We start from the raw sequence: 13,965 nt of genomic DNA, 5'->3' as shown, positions 1-13,965 counted from the left end.
CATCATTTGAAAATAGACAGAAACCCATTTGAGTACCATTTAGTAGAAAGAAGTAGTCTAGAACACGGATTCATAAACAGACAGACGGTACACTTGGGGTCATTAACGTCGAGGAAGAGATTTTCCCATACGTGCACCGGCGGCAATAGTACTTCCCTCTCGAGGCGTACATACACCACTGTTTCTACGACCAAGAGCTAAAAGCCATTATTTTTAACAAAAAATTAATTGTAATGAACCAATGTTAGAATTTACACGATTGTTGTAGTACTTGAGAATATTTTTTTGAGAAATTAAAAGAACCTTGGGAGCCTCAACTGTTTCTTTGAAAGAATTCCAGAAAAAGAATAGCACGTGATCGATCTACAACAATTTTGATGACGTCATGTTGGGATTTTTGCTTACATATGTTAAATAAATGTTTTGCTATAAACATGCCGAAATTGATTCATGATTAAATAAATAATCTTCTAGGAGTAATATTTATTCACAAAGATTATTCTCGATTATAACATTTTTTCCGATAACGTACGATGAAAAGTAAAAACTTGCACCATGAGGATGTATTTGAATCTTCACATTTCTGTATTCTGGATTTTGGTAACGCGAGCGTCCACCGATGTAGTTACCCTAATCAAAAATCAAAGTATTACATGTGTTTTAACAGAAGAAAGTGTTTATTCAGCTTTGTACATATCATCAAACTCATCAGTAGATAATCCACTCATAGATAGTAAAAGAAGCCTCAGTAAATTAACCCAATGGGTTATAAATGACTGGAACGTAAGTACCACTCAAGAACTACCATTTTATCCTGTCGTAGATGTACGTTGGGAAGGTAAGAATTCAGTCTTCTATCCAATCCGATCTAATTCTAACGCTCAACAGAATTTCCGAACATAAAAGATGCCCAAATTAACATCTCTCAAACCAACGTTACTTCTTTGTCCTTGTGTTTCCACCAAAGAACTATTCTGAACGCAGATGGCGGAGAATTCATTTCAATTGTACGGGATAAACACGAAAATGTGAGTATATCCCGCTTATAAACCCAAATGACGAAATTAAAACAGGTGGAACAAAATGTCTGTCAATGGTCACATTACACAGTGCGCCAAAAGCAAATTTTGGAAATTAAATTTTCGGAAACCGCTTTCCATGAAATTGAAATATGGAAGCTAGGATTTGTTCCAAAATACATAATTTTTCCAAAAAGTGGAGTGAGGATAAAAACACACCTATGTAAGATCGTAATCAAAATTAGTACTTCTTTTGCTTACTTATATTGGAATTTGTAGACGGTTTCCGGTACTCCCGTCTGACTACTCTTAACGATGGGATCAGTTTTCTGGATATTAGCAATCTATCAAATTCCACCGATCTTTGCATTTCTTTGTTTGTGTCTGTGGATGAAAATTGCTATCTAGATGTAGTACTAGAATCAGGTACCATCCCCAAAACTGTAAGAGTGGACGGCTTTAATTTAGAAAATAAACCAAAATCTTGGAAGCGAATTGAAATTCACACTAGTAGTTACAACGGTACTGGAAAGCTCAATTTCTATCGTTCCAGAAGTGGCAATAAAAGAGAAGGTTTCTGGGCAATCGATAAAGTACACATCTGTAGACTTTCCACGGGTAACGAAACAATTCTGGGGCTTCTATAGATAGTTAATTTATCTTTTAGATGTATACAGTGTGACGATAAAGCGTGAAAATTCTTCATACTGCTGTAAAACACTAGCCACTAGTAGTAGTACTTTTTGCGAACAACCTGGACTTTTAGGTCACAAATGTACAGCCAAGTGTGACCAAGTTTTAGGACAGTCGTACCCCTTTTGTGAAGGTTATAAGATTTGTTTGGACAATGGAACTTGTGAGTGTTCATGGGGGTTTAAAGGAACGACATGTAACCAAAGTTGGTTTAATTTTGAGACGAGTTCAAAATTACTCCTGAGTTTATTTTTAGGTTGTACTGGCGACTACTGGGGGCGTGACTGTGCGTCAACGATAAATTATATGAATTGTGAGAGTTACAACAACACGGTGGGTTGTTTTAAATGTATGAAGAACTTTACTGGAAGACAGTGCACAGAAAAACTACCAGTTGTGCTAAAAACTCCTACGTTAGTTTCCGCCAAGACAAATTTTGCTGAAATTTCGTTTGACTTGACGTATGGTGAAGACGAAAAAGAACCAGACTTTTACCAAATTCAGTATAAAGAAGTAATGATCTTTTTCGTAATGAATTTCTGTTAATCACTCTATTTTCAGAGTAATGGTACCACTTTCAAAAATTTTTCTGATCTAATACCCTTCCAAAAACCCCTCTTAAGCAGAGGAGTGACAATCCCAACGAGTTCTTTCGGTTACAAAATACGGGTGTTGTTGTTCGTAGGAAACGAACACTATGAAGATGGAGTACCTGAGTTAGTAACGACCTCTGCAGTACGCAAAAATTGGTACCTAGGTGTCATTCTTGCATCAAACATACTTAAGAAATACTGGATATCTGTATTCTTCACTGTCCTTGGTATACCGTTGCTATACGTTCATTTGTTGCTCGTATTTCGCTATTTCTTTGTAAAAAATGAACCAAGCCAACAGTCCAAAAGTCGATTTAATGTCTTTACTGTCTTTAAACGATTACGACGCCATACTAATTTACACAACTAGTTCGGGATAGCCTTCCTTCGGTCGTGCCGCAAACAAGCGTTCATGCGGGAAGCAGGCTCACGAACGTGTTGTGTACAATATTTTTTGCAACGAATAAACCTTTAAACTGAAGAAATTAACTGTGAGTTATTTATAAACAATGGCGCCGTCAACACATCACAATGTTGACACTACGCGAGTATTTTAAGGTTACCATGGCAACGGGAAGTTAAAATGCACGTGTGCGGGAAGTTCGAACTCCCGCACCCTGGTGAATGCACGAAAGCCATCAAAAAAGATCATGAGTGCAAAAAAAATATACCAGTTTAGGAACTAAAAAGTAACGTAAACAATCTCCTACAGGCTATATCATAGTAATGTGTTTTAGTTGTTACTAGGTAAAACATTTCGAACTTGTGAGGTGGCTCTTTGGGAGGAAAGTTTAAACAAAAATAAAGACCAGCGTTACATTCCATGTACCCTGAATTTGACATGTGACCCGAATTTGAATTTACACTTACGAGGACGTATTGATAAATTCTTAGCCTACCATTGAAGAAGAAGCCTTACCATGAAACTAAATTTTATTTATTCAATGTGATCGCCTCTTAAATTGATACACTTAATACCACGGTCATAAAGTAATTCCAAACCTCTTAATAAAATTCTTTATCTTGGCCTGCGAACCATTGCTCCATGGTGTCGATCACTTCCTCATTTGACGAATGTCTCTATCTTTTCGAGTGTTTCTTCAGTTTGGGAAAGAGATAATAATCAGAAGGTGGTTCCACTCTTTCGATTGTTCTTTTGTCTCTGGATCACAGTGATGGATCCACTGTTATAATTCGATTCAAAAAGTTGGATAAATCCTCTTCAAAATGGTTCAAATCATCCATCATCTGCCACTTTTGATCCGCATTCAGGCATTTAGGGATCCACGTTCATAAGAAATCTTAAATGTCTCTGTCGAGCCCAATTCGACGATCTTCCGAAATCAGGTCATGTACGACATCAATGTTCTTGGAGTTGTCACACAAACTTGTCACAGCACAAAGATATCGAAGCAATACCCTAACTGTTGTTCAAGAGTTATAAGATGATGAACTCCAAGACGGATTTTTTCAACATGACGGTGCCACGGCACATACAATAGTAGACAATTGGAATTTTTTTAGTGAATTCTTTGATGATAGAGTGATAAGTTTACATTCAGTTCCTGAGTGCCCCCTAAGGTCACCAGATTTAACCCCTCTGGATTACTTGTTCGGTCATTTAAAAATCAGTATTTTTAGAATTCCCATTAAAAAACTGAAAAACTGAATTAGCGAAGAATGTGCTCGCATTACTCCTGCTACACTACAAAATGTGTTTGATAACATAAAAAGACGTGTCAATTTATGTATCTTTTTAAGTAAATTTATTCACAAATGTGCAGAAGTTATTTTCTTTCACTAGTTTTTCATTTTCTAGTCTTCATCAAGCAAGAGCTAACCTTCTTTTGTAAATTTATTTAGATCAGTATGCAACCAACATTACACATGTGTTTATTTAATTGCATAATCTTAAAAGTATTAGAAACCGAGAACACACGGTTTAAACTGAATATAACTTGACTCCTACCGATGTCAATACAAAAACATTTTATGCAGATGTGATTGTGAAAATAAATATTGGAGATGACGTCATACTCCTACGTTATCTGGTGACATAACATAATGACAGCGAAAACTAGACCATCAAAAGAAATTGGTCAAGGATTATTTCGACAGATCTTCCTTCACCCCTGTATCCAGGCCCAAAAATCCCGCTTCTTTGAATAATTATAAATTTTTTTCTTATTTTTGTTTTCTCTATTAGTTAAAAAATTAAAATATTTTAAGGATCTAAGTATTGAAAAATTAAAAAATATAAAAACTAAAAATTCAAAAAACCTAAAAACGGAAAAATTAAAAAATCAAACCTTTTCAAAATGAAAAATTGAGCAATTGAAACATCAAAAAATCGAAAAACTAAAATATCGAAGGATTCAAATGTTGAAATATTGAGAAACCGAAAACTTGAAAAATCGAGAAATCTGAAAATCGAAGTCGAAAAATTTTGATATTAAAAAAATTTGAAAACCTTGAAATCAAAATGTCGTTAACTCGAAAAATTGGACCATCGAAAATCCTCAAATTTAGGAAATGAGAAAAACTGGAAAATCAAAAAAACGAGAAATTGGAAAATTGAAAAACCCCCAAATTGAATCTTCGAAAAATTGGAAAATCTAAAAATCGAAAAGCCGAAAAGTCGAAAAGTTGAAAAACTGAAATATCGAGAAATCGAAACATAAAAAACTGAGAAATGGAGAAATCGAAAAATTTCCAAAATCGAAAAACCAAAAAATTGTGAAATGGAAGATCCAGAAATCAATACAATATCAAAAAATTGAAAAACGCAAAATTTAAAAAATCGAACCATTAAAATATCGAAAAATTGAAAAATCCAGAAATTGGAAAATTGCCAATAATTTAAAGTAAATGTTGAAACATTGGGAAATCGAGAGCTTGGAAAATCCAGAAATCGAAAAATCGGCAAGTTCGAAAAATTTTAAAAATCAAAAAACCGCTTTTTCAAGACATCAAAAATTCGAAAGATCGGAAAACTGAAATATTACACAATTAAAAAATCGGAAAATCGAAACATCAAAAAAGCGTCAAAATCGAAACATCCTCAAATTTAGGAAACGAGAAAAACTGAAAAATAAAAAAAAAACAAGAAATTGGACAATTGAAAAAATCCCCAAATTGAATTCTCGACAAGTTGGAAAATCTAAAAACCGAAATTCGAAAAGTTGAAAAACCGAGAAATCAAAAAATGAAATATCGAGAAATCGAAATAAGAAAACCGAGAAATGGAGAAATTGAAAAATTTCCAAAATCGAAAAACTGAAAAATTGAAAAATTTAAAAACCAAAAAATTGTAAAATCGAAGATCCAGAAATCGAAACAACATCAAAAAGTGGAAAAATCCAAAACCATTAAAATATCGAAAACTTGAAAAAATCCAGATATTGAAAAATTGCTAAAAATTTAAATGTTGAAAAATTAGGAAATCGAAAAATCGGCAAGTTCGAGAAATTTTAAAAATCAAAAAACCGATATTTCAAGTCATCGAAAATTCGAAAAATCGGAAAACTGAAATCTTAAACAACTAAAAAATCGAGAAATCGAAACATCAAAAATTCGGAAAACTGAAAAATCGCAAAACAAAGTCTAAGAAATCAAAAACCAAAAACGAGAAATCGAGAAATTAAAAAATTCCCAATAAATTCGAAAAACTGGGACGTTGAAAAACGTAAATAGAAAAGCCGAAAAATCGAAAAACCGATATTGAAAAATTAAAACATCGAGAAATAGAAAAATCAAGAAATTGAAAAAGCCAAATTCGAAAAATTAGTAATTGAGAAATTGAAAAATTTAACATTCAACAAAATCGAGAAATCGAAAAAGTGTAAAATCTAAAATCGACAAGTCGGAAAATCAAAAAATTGCATCAAAAGTTGAAAAATCTAAAATTTACGAATTGTAAAAATTGACAATTACAAAGAACAGAGAGCTGAAAAATCGATAAATAGAAGAATTTAAAATTTAGAAAATTGAGTAGTTCATATATCGAAACATATAAATTTAAAAAAATCGAAATATTGAAAAATTCCAAAACTGATAAATCGTTAAAGCGAAAAATCGAAAATTTGAAAAAGCCCAAAACTGAAGCATTGAAAAATCAAGAAATCGAGCAAAATCGATTAATCGAGAAATTGAGACGTCGAAAAATCGAAAATTTGAAAAATTCCAAAACTGAGAGATTGAAAAATCGAGAAACAGCAAAATCAATTAATGGGAAACTTAATAACGCCAAAAACTGAAAAACTGAAAAATCGAAAAATTGAGGAATAAAAAAATTGAAAAATCGCAAAACTGCAATATCGGAAAATTGAAAATCGAGAAACTGAAAAATTTAAAAATCGAGAAATTGAAAAATTAAAAAAATAAAAAATCAATAAATTATAAAATTAGTTCGATAAGACTCGAAATATGATATTAATGAAATTTGTTTTTGTATGGAAATTCATTAGGGGTGATGTGAGTGATACTATGTCAAGTGAAGTTGAGGGGTTATCGTTGGATAAATAAATGTAGGAAATATTGGAGTGTTTTTTCACCTTTCCGACGCTCATTGGAAGAATTGGCACCAAAAAGTTCCATTTTAAATAAAATTGCAAATAGTCTGGAGAAGATTAGATGCTTTTAAAGCTAAGTGAATTTTGTTCTTGAGACAAATTTTTATAATAAGAATTCAATTTTTTAAATTCCGAATGTTTTTAATTCTCTGTAGACAAAAACACTAAAATTTTGTGTAGGACACTCCGTACGTAAATTTTTTTTTGAGTGTATATTCTGTTTAAAAAATCTTGTTGAAATGATATTCGAGAAGCAGAATGTGAATAAAATATGAGGAAACTTTGTTCAATATAATCTTAACACACTTAAAAAAACAAACTAGCAAATATTGAAATTGACTACTTCATTCCCCATTCACGACACCGACGATAAGATAAGGCTACATAAATAATAATTATGAAGATTAGCTGTAAAATGCACTATAAATATAATACGTATATGTTTATTACTTAGGGACGTCATTTGAAAATATACAGACATCCATAGAAAAACAAACAGACGGAAGCGGGACACTTGGGGTTATTAACGTCGTGAAACATGAAAGTAGCCTTGGGTTACCGTCAAGAAGTAAAAATCACACGGTTTATTGTACATCCAAGAAAAGATTTTGTCACAGGTGCACGACAATAGCACTTCCCTCCCGAGCTGTATATACCTATACTGTTTTTTCCACGACCAAGAGCTAAAAGACATTATTTTAGTAAAAAATTAATTGTAATGAACCCGAGAGAAAGAAAAATTCAATACTTTAAATCGTTCTGAAATTTAGCGCGTGTTTTCAAATGATCGTGAGCCTGATCGATCTACAATTATTATCCATTTATCCTCACGAAAATTTTGATGACGTAATGTAGGGATTTTTGCTTACACATATTAAATGAATGTTATGCTACAAAAACATGCCGAAATTGATCCATGATTAAATAAATAATCCTGTAATATTTATTGACAAAGATAATTTTCGATAATAACATTTTTTCCGAAAACCTACGATGAAAAGTAAAAATTCACACCATGAGGATGTATTTGAATCTTCACATTTCTATATTCTGGATTTTGGTAACTCTAGCGTCCACCGATGTAGTTACCCTAACCAAAAATCAAAGATTTACGTGTCTTTTAACAGAAGAAAGTGTTTATTCAGCTGTGTACATATCTTCAAACTCATCAGATAATCCACTCATAGATAGCAAAAGAACCCTCACTGAAGTAACCCAATGGGTTACAAACGACTGGAACGTAAGTACCACTCAAGAATTCCCATTTTATCCTGTCGTAGATGTACGTTGGGAAGGTAAGAATTCAGTTTTCTACCCAACCCGATCTAATTCTGACGCTCAACAGAATTTCCGAACTTAAAAAATGCCCAAATTAACGTCACCCAAACCAACGTTACTTCTTTCTCGTTGTGTTTCATCAAAAGATTTTTTCTGAACGCCGCAGACGATTCTTATGGCAGAGAATTTCCAACTATATCGAATAAACACGAAACTGTGAGTATAATCCAGACTATAAACCCAAATGACGAAATTCAAACAGGTCTGTCAATGGTCACATTATACAGTGCACCAAAAGCAAATTTTGGAAATCAAATTTTCGGAAACCGCTTTCCATGAAATGGAAGTATGGAAGCTAGGATTTGTTCCAAAATATATCATTTTTCCAAAAAGTGGAGTGAGGATAAAAACACACCAATGTAAGACCGTAATCACAATTAGTACTTTTTTTATGTACTTATATTGGAATTTGTAGACGATTTCCGGTACTCTCGTCTGACTACTCTTAACAATGCAACCAGTGTTCTGGATATTAGTAATCTATCAAATTCCACCGATCTTTGTATTTCTTTGTTTGTGTCTGTGGATGAAAACTGCTATCTAGATGTAGTACTAGAATCAGGCACCACCCTCCAAACTGTAAGAATGGACGGCTTTAATTTAGAAAATACACCAAAATCTTGGAAACGAATTGAAATTCGCACTGATAGTTACAACGGTACTGGAAAGCTGAATTTCTATCGTTCTAGAAATGACAATAAAAGGGAAGGATTCTGGGCAATCGATAAAGTCCACATCTGTAGACTTTCCAAGGGTAACAAAACAATTCTGGAGCTTCTATAGATAGGTAATTTATCTTTTAGATGTATACAGTTTGACGATAAAGAGTGAAAATTCTTCATACTGGTGTAAAACACTACCCACTTCCAATAGTAGTACTTTTTGCGAACAACCTGGACTTTTGGGTCACAAATGTACAACCAAATGTGATCAAGTTTTAGGACAGTCGTACCCCTTTTGTGAAGGTTATAAGATTTGTTTGGACAATGGAACCTGTGAGTGTTCATGGGGGTTTAAAGGAACGACATGTAACCAAAGTTGGTTTAATTTTGAGAAGAGTTCAAAATTACTCCTGAGTTTATTTTTAGGTTGTACTGGCGATTACTGGGGCCGTGACTGTGCGTCAACTATAAATTCTGGGAATTGTGAGAGTTACAACAACACAGTGGGTTGTTTTAAATGTACAAAGAAATTTACTGGAAGACAATGCGCAGAAAAACTACCAGTTGTACTAAAACCTCCTACGTTAGTTTCCGCCAAGACAAATTTTGCTGAAATTTCGTTTGACTTGACGTATGGTGAAGACGAAAAAGAACCAGACTTTTACCAAATTCAGTACAAAGAATTTTTGTTAATCACTCTGATTTCAGATTAACGGTACCACTTTCAAAAATTTTTCTGATCTAGTACCCTTCCAAAAACCCTTCTTAAACAGAAGAGTGACAATCCCAACGATTTCTTTCGGTTACAAAATTCGGGTGTTGTTGTTCGTAGGAAACGAACACTATGAAGATAGAGTACCTGAGTTAGTAACCACCTCTGCAGTAAGCAAAAATTGGTACCTAGGTGTCATTATTGCATCAAACATACTTAAGAAATACTGGATATCTGTATTCCTCACTGTCCTTGGTATACCGTTGCTATACGTTCATTTGGTGCTCGTATTTCGCTATTTCTTTGTAAAAAAAGAACGAAGCCAACAGTCCAACAGTCGATTTAATATCTTTACCGTCTTTAAACGATTACGACGCCAAAAATATACCAGTTTAGGAACTAAAAAGTAACGTAAACAATCTCCTACAGGCTATATCATAGTAGTGTGTTTTAGTTGTTCCTAGGTGAAAAATTTCGAACTTGTGAGGTGGCTCTTTGGGAGGAAAGTTTAAACAAAAATAAAGACCAGCGTTACATTCCATGTACCCTGAATTTGACATGTGACCCGAATTTGAATTTACACTTACGAGGACCTATTGATAAATTCTTAGCCTACCATTGAAGAAGAAGCCATACCATGAAACTAAATTTTATTTATTCAGTGTGATCGCCTCTTAAATTGATATACTTAATACCACAGTCATTAAGTAATTCCAAACCTTTTAATAAAATTCTTTATCCTGGTCTGCAAACCATTGCTCCATGGTGTCGATCACTTCCTCATTTGACGAATGTCTCTTTCTTTTCGAGTGTTTCTTCAGTTTGGGAAAGAGATAATAATCAGAAGGTGGTTCCACTCTTTCGATTGCTCTTTTGTCTCTGGATCACAGTGATGGATCCACTGTTATAATTCGATTCAAAAAGTTGGATAAATCCTTTTCAAAATGGTTCAAATCATCCATCATCTGCCGCTTTTGATCCGCATTCAGGCATTTAGGGATCCACTATGGGAAATACGTTCATAAGAAATCTTAAATGTCTCTGTCGAGCCCAATTCGACGATCTTCCGAAATCAGGTCATGCACGACATCAATGTTCTTGGAGTTGTCACACAAACTTGTCACAGCACAAAGATATCGAAACAATACCCTAACTGTTGTTCAAGAGTTAGAGGATGATGAAGTCCAAAATGTATTTTTTTCAATATGACGGTGCCACGGCACATACAATAGTAGACAATTTGTGCCCCCCAAGGTCACCAGATTTAACCCTTTTGGATTACTTCTTGTTTGGTCAGTTAAAAATCAGTATTTTTAGAACTCCCATTAAAAAACTGAAAAACACAATTACCAAAGAGTGTGCTCGCATTACTCCTGCTACACTACAAAATGTGTTTCATATCATAAAAAGACGGGTCAATTTATGTATACAGGAGAATGTTTTTTTAATTTTGTTTTCTATTTTTAAGTAAACTTATTCACAAATGTGCAGAAGTTATTTTCTTTCACTAAATAATTTTTCATTTTCTAGTCTTCATCAAGCAAGAGCTAACCTTCTTTTGTAAATTTATTTATATCGGTATGCAACCAACATTACAAATGTGTTTATTTAATTGCATAATCTAAAAAGTATTCGAAACAACACACGGTTCAAATTGAATATAACTTGACTCCTACCGATGTCAATACAAAAACATTTTATACAGATGTAATTGTGAAAATAAATATTGGAGATGACGTCATACTCCTACGTGATCTGGTAACATAACATAATGACAGCGAAAACTAGATCATCAAAAGAAATTGGTCAAGGATTATTTCGACAGAACTTCGCTCACCCCTGTATGCAGGTCCAAAAATTCCGCTTCTTTGAAAAATTATAAATTTTTTTCTTATTTTTGTTTTCTCTATTAGTTAAAAAATTAAAAGATTTTAAGGATCTAAATATTGAAAAATTAAAAAATCTAAAAACTAAAAATTAAAAAAACCTAAAAACCGAAAAATTAAAAATCAAACCTTTCCAAAATGAAAAATCGAACAATTGAAATATCAAAAAATCGAAAAACTAAAATATCGAAGAATTCAAATGTTGAAATATTGAGAAACCGAAAACTTCAAAAATCGAGAAATCTGAAAATCGAAGTCGAAAAATTTTAATATTAAAAAAATTTGAAAACCTTGAAATCGAAACATCAAAAAGTCGTAAAATCGAAACATGAAAAAATCGGAAAATCGGAAAATTGGAACATCGAAAATCCTCAAATTTAGGAAATGAGCAAATCTGAAAAATGAAAAAAACGAGAAATTGGAAAATTGAAAAATCCCCAAATTGAATTTTCGAAAAATTGGAAAATCTAAAAATCGAAAAGCCGAAAATTCGAAAAATTGAAATATCGAGAAATCGAAACATAAAAAACTGAAAAATGGAGAAATGGAAAAATTTCCAAAAACCAAAAATTGAAAAATTGGAGAATTTAAAAACCAAAAAATTGTAAAATCGAAGATCCTGAAATCGAAACAACATCAGAAAATTGAAAAATGCAAAATTTAAAAATCGAACCATTAAAATATCGAAACATTGAAAAATCCAGAAATTGGAAAATTGTCAACGATTTAAAATAAATGTTGAAAAATTGGGGAAATCGAGAGCTTGCAAAATCCAGAAATCGAAAAATCGGCAAGTTCGAAAAATTTTAAAAATCAAAAAACCGTTTTTTCAAAGAAAATTCGAAAAATCGAAAAACTGAAATACTAAACAATTAAAATATCGGGACTACTAGTAAGGCCCCCTCAGAACACAATACATTTTTAATGCTTATAGCCTGGATTTCAAAGAAACTATTGAAAAGTTAAAATTTTTAAAGAATTTGCCCGGTTTTTCAAACTCACCCTTTTTTAAAAAAGTCAAAATTTAAAGAAATATATCCTGTTTTATCAAACGTGAATACGGTTTTGTACAAACAAATTCCCTTTTTAAAAACACTTAAAATTAAGAATTTTGCCCTGTTTTTAATGTATATTTTAAAATTAACATTTTTCAAAGATTTTACCCTGTTTTGAATTTTATACTAGTAGGCCCCCTCAGAACACAACACATTTTTAATGCTTTTAGCCTGGTTTTCAAGGTAACTTTATTATTGGTATTGGAGTGTTGAGTGTACTGGCGGACGGACGTGCAGTGAACTGTGTTCCTGGTTGATTACCAATAAATTATATTATTGTTGCAAACAAAACTTCTCGCACTTGAGTTATGGTATGGTTGCAGTACTTATAATCTAGTTTTGTTTGCATCTGGCATTTTTTTACCAGTTGCCTAATCTAGCCGCTCGGTATTTCTTCTATACCGTAGCGGCTACTTATCTGTTGATAAGTTTTTGCAACTTTGCAAAATGCCGGCGTGCAGGATATGTGATATTAACATTAAGGGCTTCGAGAAGGCTCAAAAGTGCTTTGCCTGTGGTAATAAAGATCATGCAAAATGTTTGAAAATTGAAGAGAGTGACCTTAAAATCTTGTGCAAATACGGAAATTTTCGCTATCTGTGTAATGAATGTCTTATTTTGGAGGGAACCTCCAAAATTGATGTCTTAAAGGAATCTGTTGTAAAGTGTCTAAATCATATCGAAAATAAAATTGAACATAATAATCAAATTCTAAATCAAGTTAAGGAAACTCTACCTTCTGAAAGTTCAACAAAAAATGATTCTTATTCAAACGTTGTTAGCAAATCTAAATCTACTGTTATTTTGCAACCAAAAGATACTAAACAGTCGATTTCTACTACAAAAAAAGATTTATTGAGTCAAGTTGATCCGGTTAAATTGAACCTTGATGTGGCCTGTGTTAAACCTGGTCGTAATGGAAGCATCATCATAAGTTGTAATGATACTGCCGACTCTAATAAAATTAAGAATTTAGTTGGTGAAAAATTAACGGACTACAACGTGAAAAATTTGCCAAGTTTAAAGCCGCGGATTAGGATTTCCGGAATAGACAAAGACATTCCAGATGAAGAAGTGGTAGACTACATTGTGGGTGAGAATAGGTCTTTATTTAGTACTGAATATATCTGCGTATTAAAAAAATATCTTCCTTTGCGGAATAATAATAAGCGCATGCAAGCAATCGTCGAAGTAGATCTAGGTTCCTACAGTAATATAACCAATGCTGGGAAATTACTTGTCGGGTATGACTACTGTAAAGTTTGGGACGCGATTGAAGTTCGTCGATGCTTCAAATGCTCAGGTTTTAATCACATGTCAGGTCAATGTACAGCAAAATCTCCTATTTGTCCAAGGTGTGCGGGGCTCATGTGCTAAAAGACTGTCAGTCTGAATCTCTAAAATGTACTCACTGTAGTTCTCACAAAGACAAAAAT

The 13,965-nt window shown here is 33.0% G+C and overlaps 2 protein-coding genes across 3 annotated transcripts in view; both read left to right on the top strand.

Annotated features, from left to right (window-relative positions):
- The first annotated feature begins 491 nt into the window (after nucleotides 1-491).
- Nucleotides 492-3,305, top strand: LOC135123245 (uncharacterized). Of its 2 annotated transcripts, XR_010279578.1 has the most exons (8): nucleotides 492-838; nucleotides 889-1,028; nucleotides 1,074-1,242; nucleotides 1,299-1,637; nucleotides 1,687-1,917; nucleotides 1,969-2,225; nucleotides 2,274-2,994; nucleotides 3,043-3,305. XR_010279578.1 is itself a non-coding variant. In XM_064047739.1 (7 exons), exons 1-7 carry the CDS (start codon nucleotides 556-558, stop codon nucleotides 2,673-2,675), a joined length of 1,821 nt encoding a protein of 606 aa, XP_063903809.1. In that variant the 5' UTR covers nucleotides 492-555; the 3' UTR covers nucleotides 2,676-3,305. The 2 variants fall into 2 exon arrangements, 1 of the variants encoding a protein (XP_063903809.1); XM_064047739.1 differs by having other exon boundaries at nucleotides 2,274-3,305.
- Nucleotides 3,306-7,876: 4,571 nt separating this feature from the next.
- The window catches only part of LOC135123244 (receptor-type tyrosine-protein phosphatase alpha-like), a 58,655-nt gene continuing 52,566 nt past the window's right edge, over nucleotides 7,877-13,965 (top strand). Inside the window, exons 1-2 of the mRNA XM_064047737.1 lie at nucleotides 7,877-8,171; nucleotides 8,222-8,370. Coding sequence (XP_063903807.1) covers nucleotides 7,892-8,171; nucleotides 8,222-8,370 — 429 coding nt within the window. The 5' untranslated portion in view covers nucleotides 7,877-7,891. The remainder of the gene's footprint in view (nucleotides 8,172-8,221; nucleotides 8,371-13,965) is intronic.

The sequence above is a fragment of the Zophobas morio genome, unplaced genomic scaffold (assembly GCF_036711695.1).
Source record: "Zophobas morio isolate AGI-343-1 ecotype UQ-CSIRO unplaced genomic scaffold, CSIRO_AGI_Zmor_V1 ptg000006l, whole genome shotgun sequence".
Taxonomy (NCBI): domain Eukaryota; kingdom Metazoa; phylum Arthropoda; class Insecta; order Coleoptera; family Tenebrionidae; genus Zophobas; species Zophobas morio.
This window is presented reverse-complemented; position numbering and strand designations above follow the sequence as displayed.